Source organism: Mus musculus, chromosome 14 (assembly GCF_000001635.26).
Source record: "Mus musculus strain C57BL/6J chromosome 14, GRCm38.p6 C57BL/6J".
Classification (NCBI taxonomy): domain Eukaryota; kingdom Metazoa; phylum Chordata; class Mammalia; order Rodentia; family Muridae; genus Mus; species Mus musculus.
In genome coordinates, this window is record NC_000080.6 from 34,734,335 (window position 1) to 34,755,599 (window position 21,265).

A 21,265-nucleotide genomic window follows, 5' to 3' on the forward strand; every position below is an offset into this window, starting at 1 on the left:
TCCCTGACTAGCCTTCACAATTAGGCTAGTGCTGCCACCTCAGTGCTCTGTGTCTCTAGTCCTGGTTCTGTCTGATTACAACAGCTGCTTCTTGCTATCACTGTCCTAGATTTTGCTAGCTCTGTCCTAGTTCTCTGGCCTTTATCTTAGCCATTATGCCACCGGGATTTAACTTTCTCTGGATCTCTGCTTTGAAAAACTAATCTTAAATTGCAATTCTATATGACCCTTGGCTGTCTTTGTAAATTTCCTTATAGAAGAACAACTATTTTAGTGTGAATGGTCCGGTTTATTTGTGTATTAACCTTTTATTTGGAGAGTTTCAAATTAAGAGACATATAGACTGAATAATGTGATAAACTCTTATACTTAGCTTGAATAATACATGGGTGAACCTTGTTTCTGTCTATAACCTCATCTTTTGTGTTATTTTGAAGCAAGCTATATCATCTCCATTTCCTGTTTTAATGTAATTTTGTTAATTTTATAGCACATTATTATCCTTAACATAAGCAATTCTTCCTTATCAAGGAACTTCCTTGAAGATTAAATATGTTTTGCATTGTATTTTATTTGGCGGGTGGTGGTTGGGGTTGGTTGATTGATTTGTTTGTTTTTTAGTAGCAGTAGAAATGGAACCTATGCTTATACCAGCCAAGTGGTCTGTCAGTTAGTCCTACTCCCTGGTTTTTTGTTTGTTTGTTTGTTTTTTCATTTAAAAATATTATTCGTGATTTTAAAGTTGTTTTCTTATGCTTCTTAGTCTCTGAGAATTGCCTTAGTAAAGAAGTATTTAATGTGACATATTTCATCTCTTGCATGGGGTTTTCTTGTGAAATGTTTGTAGAAGTGGTGATAAAAGTCAGAATTGGGTTTTGGGAAATAGCATTCACCTATAGCTTTCAAGAAAACACTTATAGATACTTAGTAATATTTAGCACAGACAGTTTAGTTACTAATAGCAACAGGGAAATGTTGTCAACATCCTCAAACATTAAAGAAGCAAATTTTTTAGGTTTGACAGTAAAAGAACATCTTTCTAACCAAGAACTGTAAAATATTAGGAACCTTACAGGATTTCCTCATTGCATATTAAAAATAAGCTAGGAATAGATTAAATATGTAGAATTTTTCTTTACGGGTTTGATGTGGTATGCAATTCATGAAAAATAAACTGACAACGCCAGTTTACTTGATCTGTGTTAGACTTGAAAAAAAAATAGTGGATTTGATGGTCGAAAGATGCCTTGGCAGCTGGAGCGATGACTCAGCAGGTAAAGAAACTTGTAGTATAGACTTGACCAGAAACCATGCAAAGCTTTAAGACGTGCATCTACTCTACAAAGTTGTCTTCTGACCTCCATATGGGTGATATGGAATCTTTGCTTACACACATATCATACACACTTATTAAAAATAATCAGAATTTACAGATAGACTTGTGTTAGCATTCTACTTCCTTGTTAGTGTGTGTCAGACTTGGGAATCATTGGATGTAGCTGCCAGAAGACCTGTTAATGTTCCTCAATTAAAAATAATGATTTGTCTTAACATATGTCAGGCATTTATTTGATAGTCATCTTTATCGAGTAACTTTTTTTTTTTAAAGATTTATTTATTTATTATATGTAAGTACACTGTAGCTATCTTCAGACACTCCAGAAGAGGGAGTCAGATCTCATTACAGATGGTTGTGAGCCACCATGTGGTTGCTGGGATTTGAACTCCAGACCTTCGGAAGAGCAGTCGGGTGCTCTTACCCACTGAGCCATCTCACCAGCCCCTCGAGTGACTTTTATATATGATACTCTACCTGCTAAGAAAGCATTCTCTTATTTGCTAAATAACAACTAACTGGAACCGAGAACTGGCATTATTTCTTCAGGGTTTATGGGCGGGAGCATCATGGTGATATATTTTGTATTTGAGGTATCTGTAAAATGTGACAGCTCCTGTGAGTAACACGTTTGTTTTGTGAGCCCCCCCCCCCCATTGTTGTGGTGCTAATTGTTGGTGTGAGACAGGATGTTATTCTTTTGTCCCAGCTAGTAAAAGTAAACTCCTAGGCTAAAACAACCCTTTGCCTTAGCCGCCTCTATAGTGGGGACTGTAAACATGATGCACAAACATGGAATGAACTTACAACCTTAACTGTCTTTAGAGAGAAATTGTAATGATCAAGTATACTAAAATTTTGCAGTTAGCAAAATTATTAGCATGTGTGGTACATTAACATTGTAACTTTAAAAACAGGAAAACAAAACAAACTTAGTATTTTTTTAGGCCCCAGTTAATAAATTATACCATAATTATTTACATTTTATTTTCTCTTAAGAGCATTACAGCATTGTGAAGACCTGATTCAGCAGTACAACCGTGCTGAGAACAGCATCTGTGTAGCAGACAGTAACCCTCTGCCTTACCAGAATGTAACTAACCATGTGGGCAAAGCAGTGGAGGACTGCATGAGGGCTATAATTGGAGTATTGCTCAATTTAACTAATGATAATGGTAAGTAATAATTTCTTATGTTGCATTTGCAGATAAGCTATTCTGTTTTTCATGTACTGATTTACAATATTCCTTAATATAATTAACTTGCTCCTATAGTCATAAGCTACTTTTAGAACTGCCTAGTAAATTAGTCTTTGAATATCAAAACTCTGTATTTCATTAAAGAAATAGTTATTTTAAAATAAAAATTTTAGATGAATACTTCGTAGCCGAGTATAGTGTTTACACCTATAATCCTAACTTGGGGCAAGGCAAGGGAGGCTCAGTGCATGAGGTTAAAGTCAGTCTGAACTACGAAGTGAGTCAAGCAGGATTAGAGTAAAACTAGGACTAAGAAAAGAAAGGAAGGGAAAACAAAACAAAAAAATCATTTTAATGTGATTATTAGTGTTATCAGGAAGGTTTTTGTTTGCATTCTTCAGAGTGGGGCAGCACAAAGACAGGAGAACAAGAAGGACTCATAGGCACAGCGATGAACTGTGTTCTTCAGGTTCCAAAGTACCTACCTCAGGAGCAGAGATTTGATATTCGAGTGCTGGTAAGTTCAAGTGTGGTCACTTTGTAATTGTACTTATCATGTCTTTAGATGATGAAACTTTGTTTTAATTTGGATTTAAGAATCTGTCATTTATTATAATCTGTTTTGTTTTGGTGGATTCTTATGAACATCTTCATATTTTTCTGTTCTTAAAACATTTTTCATAGACATAGAAGTATAAATGAAATGGTGGTTGATAACTCAGGGAGCTAAGTGGCTTGTGCCTGTCCTCCTAGCACTGTAAAGAGTAGAGTAGGAGGATGGCCGTGAGTCAAGGCCAGGCCAGACTGTGCCAACAATAAGACAGGTCTGCGGTTCATGGAAGCCAGCTAAAAGAAAGAACAGTGTCTGTCTTACATAGTGGTTGCAAATGGAAAAATGCTGCTTGACATTTTATTTACACAAAGTTATATATATTACATTCATTAAGTTCTTGTGTGTGATGATTATATTTTTAAATGTTTTATAGGGATTGGGTCTACTCATAAACCTGGTGGAGTATAGTGCCCGGAATCGACACTGCCTTGTCAACATGCAAACATCCTGTTCCTTTGATTCCTCCTTCTCTAGTGGAGAAGGCGATCATAGTTTAAGGCTAGCCGGACAAGTTCATGCTGTTCAAGCTTTAGTGCAGGTGAGCAGCAGTGACATAATTGCATATCGTATGGATTCTATAAGGTCCACTGTGCACTTGAAGTCAGCTGAGCTCCTCAGCCTGACGGTCCAGATTCCCTGACAGGGTCCCTAGGATCTTCAGAGGGTTCTTGGACCAGTTTTGAGAAATGTTCTTTTGTTTTGTCAAAGTTACTATGCTGTACATACTGTCTTCAAAGTCTGTAGATTTAGCACACCTTTTAATGTCTGCATTTGATACTTGGATAATTCTCATTAGTAACTTGGTACTTTTCCCAAATAGTGTGATTGGGTATATTAGGTGCTTTTTGTGTTGAACATCATAGCAACGAAAAGAAAAAGTCATTGAAGAGAAGGGATTTGGTATGTCCGCTTGTTTGTATGGATACCTGATAGATAGTGGACTATGAATAGTCTTCCTTACACACTTCCTCCAGCGATAAGAATGCTAAGGATGTAAAGACCTAGTTCTAGAGCTTCTATATTTATTGTTTATATTTTAGCTTTTTATTGGTCTTCCGGTTAATTCATCCAGTATGTGTAGGTTTGTCTATTTCTTTGGTTTTTAATTTTAGAAATGGGTAGGGATTTTTAAATTTGCTTTTGTTTTGTTTTTGTTTCCCCTTTAATTTCCTTGGAAATGTTACCTGGATTAAAGATAATTAATGGAGACTTTTAATCTTGGAATTACAATATAAATCATTACTAGATTACTTAAAAACAGTATTTGTGCCAGGCGTGGTGGCGCACGCCTTTAATCCCAGCACTCGGGAGGCAGAGGCAGGCGGATTTCTGAGTTCGAGGCCAGCCTGGTCTACAAAGTGAGTTCCAGGACAGCCAAGACTACACAGAGAAACCCTGTCTTGAAAAACCAAAACAAACAAACAGACAAAAAAAAACCCAGCATTTGTACTTCAGTTTTGGTTTTCAGTAAATGTAGGACAAAAGCTTTTTAAAATCAGATAATTCTTATTTCAAACACTATCACACTATGTACATGTTAGTACTTGATGTCTACTTTTTTTTTTTTTATAATATCTTTCTAGGGACTCCTGTGTCCCTCTCACTTCTTTAATTATAATTGTTGTACATGTGTTTCTTTAATTACAATTGTAAGTTTATAGTGTTGTTCATGTGTGTTTAGTGCTAACCTCAGGATTGACTAACCTCGTAGTATCTTTTTAATGATTTTCAAAAATAATTTTTATCAGCTATTTCTCGAACGAGAGAGAGCAGCACAATTGGCAGAAAGTAAAACAGATGAATTGATTAAAGATGCTCCTACCACTCAGCATGATAAGAGTGGAGAGTGGCAAGAAACAAGTGGAGAAATACAGTGGGTATCAACTGAAAAGACTGATGGTGCAGAGGAGAAGCAGAAGAAGGAGGAGGAGGATGAAGAACTTGACCTCAATAAAGGCATGTTAACCTGAAGTAGTAATAGAGTCACAGTGAGAATAATGGTTTTTGAGTTCTTTTTTAGCATTTGATTCGCATATTGTTATAATTTAGTTAATGCCTTTATAGTTTGTCTAGGTAAGCTTTGGAATTACAGTAGTTCTTCTGTCTTTGAGCATGGTGTGTCAGTGAGAGATCACTTTTCTTGTTTGGTGCTTCTCCTTTACTCTGTACAGAGCAGCAGCTAAGTTGGGCATGAGAGTGCACAGCTTAATTCTAGCATGAGGTAGGCTGAGGCAGAGGAATGCCACTTGGAGGTCAGCCTGGGTTTTTTCAATGAGACTATGTTTCTAAAGCAGAAGGGTATGAATGTCTGAGGTTCTTTTATCTGCCTCACCTTAAACTGAGGCGTTCCATCAAAATTTACAGGAGTAGTTCTCAGAGCTTACTAGGCAAAGAGTAATAACATCCTAGCTAGAGGCAATAAATATCCTTACTAGTGAATTTATTGACTACCTACTGTTTTTACGAATTATATTTGCTGTATATATGTACATTCTGCATAATAACTTTTTGTAACTAAACCTCTGAGATTTTGGGGGTTTCTTGTTTGATTTATTGAGACAAAAATCTCTATATAGCTCTGGCTGTCTTAGAACTTGTTCTGTAGACCTGTCTGGCTTGTAATGTCCAAGAACTCCCTCATTAGTATTGGGATTAAGGCCTGTGCTACCACTGCCCCATAAGGCTTTGAAATTTAATATATTCAACACTTTCCACTTAGATTGATGCTGAGCCTGTTTTCTTTCTGTTCGGCTATTCCTTCCCTAAGTTCTGATACTCGGTCTCTTACTTGAAGACCTGTGGTTCAATCTATCTTATCAACTTATTTCAGTTGGATGCATTTTATGGCATTTGTTAGAACTATGTTTCTTGTTTTTATAGTCACATGTATGTATGTGTATATATATATATGCATATGACTGCATATAGGCACTTCATAGTCATTTTGTTTATCTGTTTGTGCATTGATGAATCCCTTTGGGTTGTTTTAATACTTTTTCACTAGTACAGTGATATTAATTGTTTTCCAGTGTGGTAGCACCAGCCCATCAACAATATGTGAGGGTTCCAGTTTATTCACACCTTCAGGACTACCTTGAAGGATATTTTTCTTAGTCATTTTATTTGATGAAGAACTTTTTGTTTCATTTACAGCTCTCTAAAAACTGATTGTTTGTAACATCTTTGTTTTTTGGTCTTTTTGTGTATTTGAAGAAATGTCTATTTGGGTCTCATGCCTACTTTTTAATCTGGTTATTGGTCTTTTATTATGAAATTGAAAGAATTCTTTATAAATTCTAAACATCTTACCAGATTAATGTTTATGTACTTCCACGTTGTGAACTGTCTTCCACTTTGTTATTGGTGACCTTCTAAAAACCAATCTTTTAAGTATGTTGCACTTTCGTTTTTATATTTGGGTCACTTATTCTTTTTTTTTTTTTTTTTTTAATTTGAGATACTGAATTGTACATGCATCATTTTTAGTAGCTTTTAAGGTGATAACAGTATAATTGATGTTATGGGGTCTATATCAGCTTTGCACTGTAATAACTACTTATTTAACTGTTTTCAGCCCTTCAGCATGCTGGCAAACACATGGAGGATTGCATCGTAGCCTCCTACACAGCCCTGCTTCTTGGGTGTCTCTGCCAGGAAAGTCCAGTAAGTAGATAATAGTTCAGAAGTGCCTCTTGTATCTTTGAAGATTTTTTGCAACAGCTTCATGCCATTAATTAACCTGATGCACTTAGTTTAAAACTTTCCCTGTTCATACATGCTTTTTATTTCAGAAGAGCGGCTGACTGTTTAGACAGTTTTATTTATTTCCCTGTAGAAGAAAATGTCAAGAATATTTCAATAACTTCCTAGTGGTTTCCTTTAAACTTTTTAAAAATAGAATGTGAACATCTTTATTTCCTTTGCATTACAGGCTTTTATAGAAAGATCGGAGATGTAGTGGCTTGTTTGTTGGTCTTTATGATTTTTTAGAACTGATATATCTGTCATACTCAAAACTGTTTAAGATGTTAAAAAGCAAGCTGGGGGAGGGGGCCTCAGGATGTAACTCAATTACTAATGTGCTTGATTAGTGTGCCTGAAGCCCTGGGTTTAGACCCTTCTGCCACGTAAACTGGTTATGACAGTTATGCCTACAACCCAGCATTTGAGAGATGAAGGTAGTTGGATCAGAAAAATTATTCTTGGCCCACCTGAGCCTAGAGACCTGGTCTCACAAAAACTTAATTAGATACTTTTAATGTCATACCAAAGGATTTACATACAAGAAATTAAAATAGTTTGGGATGTTAAAGACTTTAAAATATTTCTTGACCTTTTTAAGGATACATTCTAAAGAAAGAATGATTTTTGTTATAACAGGGAAGTTCTTGGTATGGATGATTAAGTCCCTGCTGTTACCTGTAGTTGATGTAAAAGAAGGGAGGGTTTAAAACCTATGCTCAGCTGGCCAAGTCAAATTTGGCTCATTTTAGTGGCGCAGTGGAGTAACTTGTCCTGCACAGGTTTTATTGTCCTTTTTCTTGGTTAAAAGCACTCAGCATGGGCTGGAGATTCGGGCGCAGCTCTTAAAAGCACTTGATGCTTTTCAGAGGATTGGGAGTTCGGTTCCTAGCACTCATGTCAAGTGGCTTATAACCATTTATGAGATCAGCTCCAAGGTATCCAGTGCCTCTGGCCTCTAACAACACCTGCACTGTATGCACAAACCCACATGCGCACATATATACACGCATATACACATATATACACATAGTTAAAAACCGTCAAAATAAAATATTTTTATGTCTATAAAAGCACTTGTCATGGTCATAAGTGATCATACTTAAGGTCCAATCTAGTCAAATAATGTCCCACAGGACCTCCTCCTCATTTTCTTTTTAAGACATCATCCTTGGACTTCATAACCATCTATCTGGCTAAGCATTGGGCCACATGCTTCAGGCTAGGAATATGTTGGTAGCTTATGTTCATCAGGAATTATCCCTGAGAAATATGTGTCTATTTAACTCTGTAGTCACACAGAAGGGGAGGTTATAGGTATTGGGACAGTCTGTTGCCATTGGAAAAAACAAATTTGAACATCAAATCCACAATGTGAACAGGATCTTGGAAGCACTGTTAGTGTTCCCTTTGGAATATGTGCCACAGGTAGTAGTAGGTAAGTGAAAGGTCAGTAGTAGTTGCCTTTATTTCTAATTGTTGTGATTAATACATTGGGACAGTCATGTTTAAGTGTATTGATAATAGATCTTGAAGTTGTATTAGTCTGATGTGTGATCATTATGGATAATCTGTAGCTTTTGTGTCCCTAAAAAGGGGTTTCTGAATTTGTTGACAGTATTGTGGAGTTGTTACAGCCACAGATATGGTATATTATGGCATATTAGTTGTTTTGTCAATCCTTATAATTAGAAAACTAGATATTACCACAAGTACAAAGTGAATTGGCTTTCCCATTGTGGAAGTGGAAGAGATAAAGCACACATATAATTACGGGCAGTAAGCTGTCCCTGTTCTGTGGCCCCATGCTTAGGAAGTGTAAGAACGTCTGATACCATTTTCTGTTTACCTACCTTGACTACCAATTTGCACTCACTACCAATTTGCACTCACTACCAATTTGCACTCCCTGCTGTTGTTGGTTCTTGCCTCTCTGTATTCTTTGACTCTAGCACAGTTTCACAAGATCTAGCTTTCTTAATTTATCTCTGTCTTGTCAACGGCAATGGAATGGTGGATTGACTTGTCACTTTAAGAACATACAGTTACGCCTGCTTCTCTTGTTTACCAATGCCAGCATGCCTTTTGGATAGCTGTTATGCTTTTCAAATAGTCCATGCTATATTTTTCCTCTTTGAACCTCCTGTACTATGAATGTTGTAATGTCCTTTCCATGGCCACTATAAATGTCTAGTTCTATATCCAAGTAAAGAGGAATTTGAACTAATGAAGTGCTTTCATTCACATCATGGGAGCTATTTATTATTGTAGAGACATACTTTTTTACTGAGCAGTCATTCAGAGTTACCTCAACCATTCTTTTCTCCACCATTATGGATGTTTACATGTGATGATGATTGGACTACTTTTGTAGATCATGGTTATTTTAGCAGGCCTTTAAATTTAAACTTCTTTGGATGGATGTTTTGTCTGTATAATAGTTTTCTTTTTATTGCTGTAAAAAGATCATGACCAAAAGGACTTGGAGAGGAAAAGGTTTATTTCATCTTACAGTTTATAGTCCACTATGATGGGAAGTTGCCAGAAACTCCTAGGAATCCTGCTTACTGGCTTGCTCAACTTTTTCTACAATCTAAGACCACCTGCCTAGAGGTGGTTGTCTGCCCCATCAGTTATCAATGAAGAAAACACCCCATAGACTTGTGTATAGGTCAATCTGATGGAAGCAATTCAATTGGTGTTCTTTTTCTCAAGGTGACTCTAGTTTGTGGCAAGTTGACAGAAAACTAGCCAGCATATTCTACATGTAAGTCTGTACATGGAGTGTCTTGTGCCTGGAGGCCAGAAGGGTATTAGATCCAATGGAACTGGAGTTAAAGACAATTATGAGCCATTATATATATGTAGATGCTGGGAATCAAACCCAGATTCTCTGGTAAAACAGCTAGTGTTCTTAACTGCTGAGCCATCTTTGTAGCCCCTATTTTAGGAGTTTATTATATTTTTTTTCATACATAAACACACACACACACACATTTTTTATATATATATATATATATATATGTGTGTGTGTGTGTGTGTGTGTGTGTGTGTGTGTGTGTGTGTGTGTGTGTGTGTGGAGGGGCGCTGGTTTTGCTAATAATCAAATAAAAAAAGTCACCTTTCCTGGAATTTGCCCCATAATTTATCACAAATGATAAGTTTTAAAGATTTAGTTAATTTTTGTCTTCTAATTTACCTTTGTAGCATGGAGAATTTTCTTTCATCTTTCTGTTTTATAAGCACCTCTGTGTGTAGAGTCTGTCTATATATTTAATTAACTGTGCAGTTTATTTCAAACCTTTCTCTGCATTTTCAAAACTAAATATTCACAGATGTTTCTTTGTACCTTTGGCTTTGGCTAGCTTTGTTGTTTCCCCTTTGTTTCTGTGGGTAGGGTGGTATGGAGTGGGGAATTGACCCGAATGTTTCTGCACAATAGGTAAGTGAATGTGGACTGGAAATGACGTATGAATTTTGGGGTCCTTTGTAGATGACTACGGGATATGTAGCAGAGCCAACAGCATCAAGTGAGTTACAGTATCATTTTTTACCAGCTTGACTGTTTTTAATCTGTTTCTTCAGATCAATGTAACTACAGTAAGGGAATATCTTCCAGAAGGAGATTTCTCCATAATGACAGAGATGCTTAAAAAGTTCTTAAGCTTCATGAATCTTACGGTAAGTAACTTTTATTGTATATTGCAGTTTATATGAGTTTTTGATTATTTTCCAGACAAAGTCTTAACACTGTAGCCCAGGCTGGCAATCCACATGTTTCAGCCATTGGACCAGTGGGACCTGGCTAGTTTATGTGTTTTTCAATTTAAATGTAATACATCGAAGGTGAAAATAATAATCCCATAGTGTTGTTCTTCCCTGTGGCAAAATAGTTAACATAAGCAGCTTACAGAAGGTACATTTTGGTTTATAGTTCTAAATTTTTGTGTGTGTGTTTTTTTTTCTGTTTGTTTTTGTTTTTTTGAGACAGGGTTTCTCTGTGTAGCCCTGGCTGTCCTGGAACTCACCCTGTAGACCAGGCTGGCCTCGAACTCAGAAATCCGCCTGCTTCTGCCTCTCAAGTGCTAGGATCAAAGGCGTGCGCCACCACCACCAGGCTAGTTCTAAAATTTTTAGTCATGTGTGGCAAGAGCAGCGTGGAAGAGCAGAGTGGCCAGCTAATAGAGAATGCCTGTGTATCTGCTTTCTCCTTTTATTCCAGCTGTGCTTCTAGGCTGTGGGATGATGCCACCCACAAACAGAAAACTATTGTGGCAGAATGTTATATTACTAAGGCAATGATTTAATTTCAGTGTACTCTTTACTACGTAGACTTTGATACTTTTTTTTGTTTACCATTTTGTTAAGTATTAACTCTAATTTCTCTCCTTCCCCTCTTAGTGTGCTGTTGGAACAACAGGCCAGAAGTCTATCTCTAGAGTGATTGAATATTTGGAACATTGCTAGCTGCTTTACCTTTGCTTCAGGTGCTTGGTAATGCTGAAGCTATCCTTAGACAAAGAAAAGACATGAAAGAAGTCCTTGAAGATATACCAAGAACATTCATCAGTATCATTCATTCGTGTTTGGATTTTTATGATCACCCGATTTCTTCATCATGCATTCTGCGTTTGCTAAATGACAGTTACTACATCAATCTGCAGCTATCAAAAATGAGGGAAAAGGTTCAGGCTGTTAACAATCCCATGCAGTATTTAAATACACTTACTTGGCAGAGTCTATACCTGCCCCTGTTTCCTTGCTGTATTTCAGGCAAGGTTTAAAGAGGGCAATTTGTGCTGCTGTTAGTGCAACTGCTGTGTATGTTGAGCCACTGTTGTCATGCCAGTCAGGTGCAAAGGCAGCTTAGCTACTGAGGTATTGAATGTTCTGAGGACATTCTAGACAACAGCTTAGATCCTTTTTCAGGCTCATTTGCTTTTGCTTTTTGTTGAATGATTCCAATCGTAAATAAAGCTTTTAATAATTTTGTGAATTTTTTGGTTGTTGTTCCCTGAACTACTGTCTATATTTAAAATGAGATGGAATCCAAAGACACAAGGGATTAATAGTATATTTTTTTATTCTTGATTAGGTTTGGGTGTTGAACTATTTTTCACTTCTGAGACCATGACCATATTCAATGTCATACCATTATGTGTCATAGCTATAGGCACAAGAAAACAAATAGCAGTTTGAGGGAATATTATGTTATATAAGATAATGTGCCCTGTTAAAGGATTAAGCAAAAATAGACAAACCCAGGGTAGTTTACACTTAATGCTGGGGAGGCTCTTGAAACATTGTTACGTTTTGAGGGACGTTCTCTAGATATATTTTCTAATGTTCAGTTCAGTAAATATAATAAGGAAGCTAAAACACCAATGTGGAATCCGTTTTTCCAGATAGCGTGTATATTCTTCTATAGAGTGACAGGATCAATTGCATAAGCGCAAAGCCTTAAAATTGCTGGTGTAGAGAAGACCCTTTTTTATTCAGATTCTATGTTCATAGAGCAATTGTTTAGAAAATGGTTGTGGAACACACAGAACATGGTTTATAGGGTAAATTTCATAGATTGTTTTTTCTTTTTTTTTTTTTCTTTTTTTTTTTTGTATTGTTCAGACCACTGGTTATACATTTTCTCCTTTTTTTATTAATTGGCCTGAGGACAGGCTTTCCAGAGATGTTTCATTAATACTTTTAATTACCTTTCAGATAGTTACATCATGTTTCTTCATTGGATTTGTAAAACTTAAAGCCATAAAAATATTAGTTTGGTGTGTATTGGGGAAAATAGCTAAAAGTCTAACTTTGACTCATTTTAGACTTTGTTATTTCCTTGTATAAAGTAACAAACCGGGGCTCTTGTATCCGTGCCAGCTGTAATGTTTTTAAATGCAGTGGCTGCCTTCTATTGTCTTCCTATTTTTGATAATGCAGATTGTTGGGAAATCTATAAGGAAGTAACTGACTCTAGGCAAATTGTTTTCTTCCTCCTACCCGCCCAACCCCCTACCCGTCCGTCACCTTTTAGGAACACAGTATGCCAGTGTAATGTGGGAACCATTGAGACTGTATTTGCCCTGAGTACCAAACTAATTTAGTGAATTTTTTTTTAAACATACTGGTAAATGATGTCCACAAATTTCCTTAGATATATTTTAATTAATTGTCTTAAAATACATTGATATTTATTAATCATTGGATTTGGGGACAGATTTTTGACTGTGGCAGATGGTAGGGAACAGAACAGTAAACAGTTGGATGAGATCAATCAGGGCGAATTACATTTTTCTGTTACACTGGTGATCATTTGAGAATTGATTTACCTCAGTGTTTAACAGTTTTTGTTTTGTTTTTAAAATACTAACTAATTGTCAAGCACTGATGAGATGCAGGTTTGGTGGGGTGGGCTGTGAGGAAGACCTCACCTTACCAACTGCAGTGCGTCTCTGTGTTTTAGCCTCAGAGAACTCTCATTCTAGGGTACTTGAGGCTGACTTGCAAAGTGACTAAAGTTTTAAGGTAACCTTTTTTCCATTGTAAATACTTCTGTAAATACTACCAGTTGGATATTAGAACAGTAGGATACTTTTCTGAATCCAATCCTATTTTTATTTTATACAGTATTTCTCAGCTGTGATCTTTGGAGCAAAAGCCAACGGCAGGAAAAAATAGTTTGTACCAGTTTCATGAAGTATGTCTTTGGGTTTTTGTAAATAATTTTAACTCAAATAAAATTGATACTTTAAATACACACGTTGTCTTTAACATAAGTCTATTGACCTGTTTTGGAGGAAGAAGTCTCAGAACTTGTTAAGGCCAGCACACCGTGTCATTTGAGCATAAGTGTCCAATTTTTCTTAAATATTTTATATACTTGTAAGTACTGGTCTGAATGGATGTAGCCGCTTAGCACTTTGGGCTGGTTAGGGATGGTGGTTTTCTGAGTGTATAGTTAAATCCTTAGAATGCCCTCTATGTTACTTGAAAACTTTTGGCTTTCTGAATATGACGGTAAATTTCTTTGCTTTTGAGGTTTGATAGCCATTTTTTAAGCTTTTAACTTTTTTTTTTCTTGTTAGCCTTAAAGATTTTTAAGATTTACAAGTATAGTCTCAACCTTGCCTTACTTGATTTAGTCGCAAGAGTAGATTACAGGATTTTCCCCTGAATTTTGCAGTTCCTCTCCCCATTTATACACATACACAAGTGTAAAGCCACCTGTGAGAGTGGACAAATGGTGCAGGTGCTAGACTTGGAAAGACCTAAATCACACACGTGGAGTTTGATTCCCAGCTCTGGTAGTTGCTGTTAAGTTGGAGCAAATTCTTTTTTTTTTTAAAGATTTATTTTCTGTGTGTGAGTACAATGTTGCTGTCCTCAGTCACACCAGAAGAGGGCTTTGGATCCCATTACAGATGGTTGTGAGCCACCATGTGGTTGCTGGGAATTGAACTCAGGATCTCTGGAAGAGCAGTCAGTGTTCCTAACCAATGACACATCTCTCCAGCCCTGAAGCAAATTCTTAAAACTATAATTTACCCAGTTTCCTTCATTGAAAAATGGGAGACAGTACAGACCTACCTGATGGTTGTATAGATTAAATATGTGTGAAACATTATTATAATGCTCCAAATTTAATGTTTATTAGTAAGTGCTAGTTTTTACAGTTTTTTTTTTTTCCTTTTACTATTTCTCTGTAAAAAGGTAAAAATGCTCTGGAAATGAAATAGAGTGCTTGTGACTATTAAGGGCATTATATGTAACACTGGTGCCTCACATCACTGCAGTTGATGGTTTGTGCTTTTGACACCAGATTCTCCAAATTACTATTTCCAAACTTGGCCTTGTTAATCTCTTCATGATGAATCATAAAGCAGAGGGAAATTGAGCAAACTTTAATGCTTTCTAAAATGTTTCAGGTCTTTTTTTTTTTTTTTTTCTCCCCCTTAGAATGATCAAAAAGAGGTTTGGACAACTCTGTTGATGGCTTCCAGATGGAGATATAATTAAGTACCCTATGTAGAATGTCTTTGAACAAACTCTTGAGTGTTTTGGTCAAACCTCTTTCTCTCTCTGACTTCTGTATATGTGTAGTTTGAATTCCCCAAGTGCCATGTGCTGCTTTAAGGAATGTTTTCATTCTACCTAGGTTGTACATCTCTAAGAATTTGCTGGCTAAAATCATACTACAGAGAGTACATATGCCAAACATGACCAGAATGTCTATTGATAATGACTGTTATAGTGAATGTAGACACTGAACATTCCATTGTTAAGGCAGAGATTTTGAGATTGATTCAGGAGATACTAAATGAAACTACACGGTTACAGGATTTGTTGATTTAGTAGTTTGTGGTGAAGGTGGGTATCATCATGCTCAGAGCAAACAGCACAGAAACTGTAGATAGAGCTTGAGTTGCTAGAGTAGTCAAAGCAGAACACTAGACAGAAGGAGAAACAGTAACAAAAACTAGCAAGAAATAGCAAAATGGGCTTGTGTGAGTTTTCCTCTGGCTCTCACAAAAGTAAAACATATCAGAACAGGAAAAGTAATTCTGTCTCTGCAAGAGAAATAGCCAAAGATGTCCCCTAAATGTCGTGGTGACTAATTGTATTAACTCAAAACTAGTTAAAAGGTGAGACTGCGAAACAACCTAGAGTTGCTGAATTTAAATGACACATTAAGCCGGGCAGTGGTGGTGCACACCTTTAATCCAGATACTTGGGAGTTCGAGGCCAGCCTGGTGTAGAGTGAGTTCCAGGAGAGCCAGGGCTACACAGAGAAACCCTGTCTCAAAAATAAACAAATAAAAGACACATTAAAGTGGAAAAAAAGGAAAAAGTAAAAATACACAATGCAAGTGCTAATGAAGTATTGATGTAAGACATAATTTAGGGCTGAGTAATGTATTTCTCCAAGAGCATTTTGTAATCACGAGGTGTGGGGTGTATACAGAACACAACATCCTAATACCACAGAAGTGTTTATAAGTATGTGATAATAACAATCATATCAGTAGGTAAATTCACAACCATAGTTTCAGATTTTAATACAACTTCAGCAAGTAATAGTATCTCACAGTTGTGAACAGAAACCATGACCAAGGCAACTCTTACAAGGACAGCATTTAATTGGAGCTGGGTTACAGGTCCAGTCCATTATCATTAATGCCAAAGCATGGCACATCCAGGCAGACATGGAACAGGAGCTGAGAGTTCTGCATCTTCACCTGAAGGCTGCTAGGAGAATACTGGCCCCTACGTGGTTAGAAGGAGACAGAGGCACACTTCCAACAAGGCTACACTTAAGAGTGCCAATGAGCCAGGCATATTCAAACCACCACATTCTACACATGAGTCTAAGGGGGCTATACCTAGTCATAACATAAAAAATATATTCAGTCCAGCTTTCAAAGTCCCCACAAGTCTATAACAGTCTCAACAATCTTAAACGTTCAAAGTCTCTTCTGAGATTCATCCACTTAACTAATCCCCAATGCAAGACCGGAAAGCAGCTGGGCAAACTCCACACTCTGCATCTCCATGGCTGATGTCAATTTGGTCTTCACATTTCCAACTCTTTTCATTTTTGTTGACAAACTTTCTTGGTCTGGTTCCACTACCTGTTAACAGCTTTCTTCAGCAGGTATCACATGACTCTGGCATCTAACATCTTGGGGTCAACTTTACAACTTCTTGTTTCAACATCTGGGAACTACGCATGATCTGACCTCTCCATCTCTACCCTCTGTAGCACTCTGGTTGACTCCAATCCACTGCTGCTGCTGTGCTTGGTGGTCATTCCATGGCCCTGGCATCTTGAATATGCTGGGCTCTTCTGCTGCAACTAGTCTTCACCAATAACCTCTCATAGGCTCTCTTCATGGTCCTCAACTTCTTTCCATCACCCCTTCAGTCCTGTGCCATCAACTGCAACTGAGACTCCACTTTTACCAATGGCCTTCCATGGCCTCTCATAGTGCCAAGCCTCAGCTGTTCTTCACGTCACCTTCATACCTTCAAAACAAATACCACCTGGGTGACTCTTACATGTTTACAAGTCCAGCTGCAGCAGAAGGTACAACCTTGGCTATCTCTGGAACACAGCTTTGTTATGGTCTCAGAACACACTTCCTAGAAGATTTCATCTCAGTGATACTAGTCTCTTCTTCATCTCTGCTAATTTCTTAGCTCCAGCTAACCAGCTTCAAATTATCTCAGAAGTCACTTTTGTTTTTGATTAACAACCAGAGCCACATGGCCAAAGCTGTCAAGTTCTGCTGCTTGCTGGAGCTAGAACATCCTCCCCCCCCCCCCCCCGTTCTGTTACATTATCACCAGCTTTCTGCTTTCCAACTACTTCACTGCCTAAGCTTGGCTATCCTGGAACTTGCTCTGTAGTTTGACCATGAACACGGAGATGTGCATGGCTGTGTCTCCTGAATGCTGGAATGAAAGGTGTGTACCACCACTCCTGGATTTTTTTCTCTACTTGGAACTTGCTCTATACCAGGCTAACCTTAAACTCAGAGATCTGCTTGCCTCTGTCTCCTGGGATTAAAGGTATACCACCATGTTTGGACCTAGGCTTAGCTGAGTGGGATCTTGTCCCAAGATGACCACTCCCTTAATATGTTTATCTTCTTGAACATAGGATTCATCACCATTTTACTTTTTGGTGCCCCTTTTTTACTTGAACCATACATTTTACATCTTACCTTTCTCAGCTTGCTCCTTTTCATTAAAAAACACTCTTCACCAGACTAAACCAGAGAACAAAGCCTCTGCTGGACTCTTGTGACTTCCTTTAATGGAATTAATATAAATACACCTCTTAACCTTAGCCTTGAGAGAAGGCAAAAAGCAGTCACATTCCTCAACAAAATACCACAAAAACAGTCTTCAGGCCACATACTGAAATTCTTCACTTGAAGCCACTTGGGTCAGGTCTGCACAATTCAACTCTCTCTCAGCAAGGGAGTCTTCAATATGCCTACTAGGTTAGCCCTACTTAAAGCATTCCTCTGCTTTCCAAATCCGAAGTCTCCAAATTCACATTCTTCCAAAGAAAAGAATGATCAGGCCTATGGCAGTAATACCCAAGTCCCTGGTACCAACTTCTGTCTTACAGTTTTCATTGCTATGAAGAGACACCATAGCCAAGACAACTTTTATAAGGCCAACATTTACTTGGGGCTGGCTTACAGGTTCAGAGGTTCAATTCATTATCAGTGCAGGAACATGCATGGCAGGGTCCAGGCAGGCGTGGTACAGGAGATGCTGAGAGTTCTGCATCTTCATCTGAAGATTGCTAGGAGAAGACTGGCTCCCACGTGATTAGGAGGAGGGTCTCATTGCCCACCTCTACAGTGGCACACTTCCCTTTATTTAGCAAAGCCACACCTACTCCACCAAGGCCATATCGCCTAAGAGTGCCACTCGCTGGGCCAAGCATATTTAAACCACTATAAATAGCTTAGTTTTGTTATTTTTTAAATATAAGCTGGTTGCTGTAGCACATACCTATAATTCTAGCTACTCAGGAGGCTATGTCAGGCCAATTACGTAAGTTTAGGAGTTAAAAGGCCTGTTTGGACAATAACATGTCTCAATAAGTATGTAATTAAATGTGAAGTTACAGAAAAGTTGAGTGGATGAGTTGCCTTAATCTAATATTCAGAAAAATTACATTGAACATAGATTTTTGTATTGCATATGCAAATTTCACCAAGATAATCTGAGAGCTCATAAAGCAGACTTCTATGCATTTCAGATGACTGAAGGCTACAGAGAATATACCTGTGAATCAGCAATCAAAAATCAGAACAGGCCTGGAGAGATGGCTCAGCAGTTAAGAACACTGATTGTTCTTCCAAAGGTCCTGAGTTCAAATCTCAGCAACCACATGGTGGCTCACAACCATCCGTAATGAAAGCTGATGCCCTCTGCTGGTGTGTGAAAAAACAGCTATGATGTACTTACATGTAATAAATAAATCTTCAAAAAAAGTCAAAACAAGCAACAATTGCAAACCATATTCAGATATTAAGCAGCATGGGTCAGTGAGTAAGTAAAAGCAAGAAAAGATCGTGCCAATTAAAATACAATACATTGGAGGGTTTGTTTTTTTTTTTTACTTTGTTTATTGCCACATTAAAAGCAGTACTTAAAATTAAAGCTATCATTGTGAACCTGAAATGAAAAGCATGAAGTAATTTAAAACCCAGTGTAAGTTTGAAGAAAGAAAAATTAGATTAGAAATCAGCATAATAAACTTGAAAACAAACTGAAAATGCTTAAAAAAAAAAGTTGAGCCCTTAAAACCAAAAACTGCCAGTGTTGGGAATGAAAGATGAAATAATACAGAGCCTATGGATATTCAAAAGAAATAAGATGTTACAAATAAGCCAAAAATCTTTACAACTAAAATTTTAGAATTAATTGAGAAACTTTGAAAAATGACAAGGTCAGGCCACATTCTGTGGTATGTATGTGTAAGCAGTATTTGGGAGGTGGATGCAAAAGAATCAAGTTTCAAAGGCTGTGTTTAGGGAGATAGCTACTTGAGACACTGTCACACAAAAATTGTGTGTGTGTGTGTGTATGTATGTATAAAGTAAAAAAGGAACATTAAAAACCAAGGCAACATGTCCCCAAAGGTACTAGTTCCACAGAAAAGGTTTCCAGTGACAGATGAAATCGTAGACAAAGAATTAAAAGGATAATTATAAATACATCCAATGAAGTCAAAAGAAGGCACAAGTCTAAGAATACAGTCAGCTGACTGAAATGAAGTTGATAGGAGTTATTAATGCAGAAGTCAATGTCGAGCTAGAAAGATTGAAGAATTGCTAGAAATAGACAGTAAATTAAAAGGTTTTAGGGAGTCACAGATAGAATGGATCAAAGATTGGTTCAGTGTTGGGGATAGAAGGCAAGGTAGATGAAATGTTCAGACAAAGATAAAGTACAAAATAAGATCTATGGGGCACTATCTAAAGACCAAACCTATAAATTCTGGACCTGGGAAAATGAGAATTTCATGCCGGAGGAATGGAAAACATTATTTTCAAGAACACAATTGTGATTGAAGTTTCCTTAAACCTAAAGAGATGCCCGATCAAGTACAGAAAGCATAACACCAAATAGATAAGAACAGAAGAAACCTTCCTGTATCATAGCTAAAACACTAAAATACACAAAATAAAGCATTGAGAGCTTAGAGAAAGGCACCAAGTCAAATATAAAGGCACAACCCTTAGAGTAGCACCGTACCGCTCTCAATAGAAAGGTTGGAGGGCTTGAGACGACGTATTCCAGGCTCTAGAGCACAACTGTCAACCCAGACTACTATACCTAGCAGAACTATCATAACTGAAGAAGAAAAGAGCTTTCTGTGATAAAAGCAGACTAAAGGAATTCATGATTACAAAGCAACTCTACAAAAGGTCCTTGAAGTCCTCTAGACTGAAGAGAAAGATAAACACATCATGGAAGCTACAAGAAAAACCAAACAAAACAGCAAATGAGGCAAATGGTTAGAAAGTAATATTAAGAGATAGATTGTGTGGCGCACGCCTTTAATTCCAGCACTCGGGAGGCAGAGGCAGGCGGATTTCTGAGTTTGAGGCCAGCTTGGTCTACAAAGTGAGTTTCAGGTCAGTCAGAGCTACACAGAGAAACCCTGTCTCGAAAAATTAAAAAAAAAAAAAAAAGATTGGTATATTTGGTTCAACAGGCAACAGGATCCATCTATTTTTTATCTCCAAGAAATGTACCTCACCATCAGATGCAACTTTAGTATAAAACAAAAGAAAAAGATATTCTAAGCAAATGCTCTAATAGGTAACAAAAATTGACTTCAAAATTAGAACCTAACTGAGGTCACTTTAGTGTCTCCCCAATTGTTTGGGGGCACTGTGTACTTTGAGCTAGCCTGGAACTCCTGTTTCCCCTTCCCGTCTCACGGGAGTGCTGGGATTGCAGATGTGTGTCACTGCATCTGACTTTTTGACATGGGTTCTGGGGAGCAACCTTCAGTTGTAAGGCTTGAACATCAAGCATCTTTACTCCTTGAGCCATCTGGTTGGCTATCAAGACATGTTAAAAAAAATATTGATGGAAACATCAGGTAGGTGGGATACAGCAAAATGGGGAAGCCTTTGCTATAGCTCTCAGATTGTTAGGACAGTCTTATAATTTGAGGTGATGGAAGCCAGGGGTCTGTCTGTACATTACACATGAATTTACCTAATGGTCACAGGATATGTGGTCACACACAGAGATTGGCTTTAAATAGCTATTTTTAGGAAATAAGGTCTCTCAGAATAATTTGGCTCCAACCTGTAACATTCCAACTCCCCACAA

The 21,265-nt window shown here is 37.5% G+C and overlaps 1 protein-coding gene across 3 annotated transcripts in view; it reads left to right on the top strand.

Moving 5' to 3' along the window:
* The window catches only part of Wapl (WAPL cohesin release factor), a 75,605-nt gene extending 61,956 nt beyond the window's left edge, over nucleotides 1-13,649 (top strand). For 2 of the 3 annotated variants that reach the window (NM_001004436.4, NM_001301330.1), the window contains exons 13-19: nucleotides 2,336-2,511; nucleotides 2,937-3,052; nucleotides 3,522-3,686; nucleotides 4,897-5,104; nucleotides 6,723-6,811; nucleotides 10,475-10,570; nucleotides 11,291-13,649. In NM_001004436.4, the coding sequence (NP_001004436.2) occupies nucleotides 2,336-2,511; nucleotides 2,937-3,052; nucleotides 3,522-3,686; nucleotides 4,897-5,104; nucleotides 6,723-6,811; nucleotides 10,475-10,570; nucleotides 11,291-11,356 (916 nt within the window). In that variant the 3' untranslated portion in view covers nucleotides 11,357-13,649. The remainder of the gene's footprint in view (nucleotides 1-2,335; nucleotides 2,512-2,936; nucleotides 3,053-3,521; nucleotides 3,687-4,896; nucleotides 5,105-6,722; nucleotides 6,812-10,474; nucleotides 10,571-11,290) is intronic. The other variant, XM_006518824.4, reaches the window with a different exon arrangement.
* The last annotated feature ends 7,616 nt before the right edge of the window (nucleotides 13,650-21,265 follow it).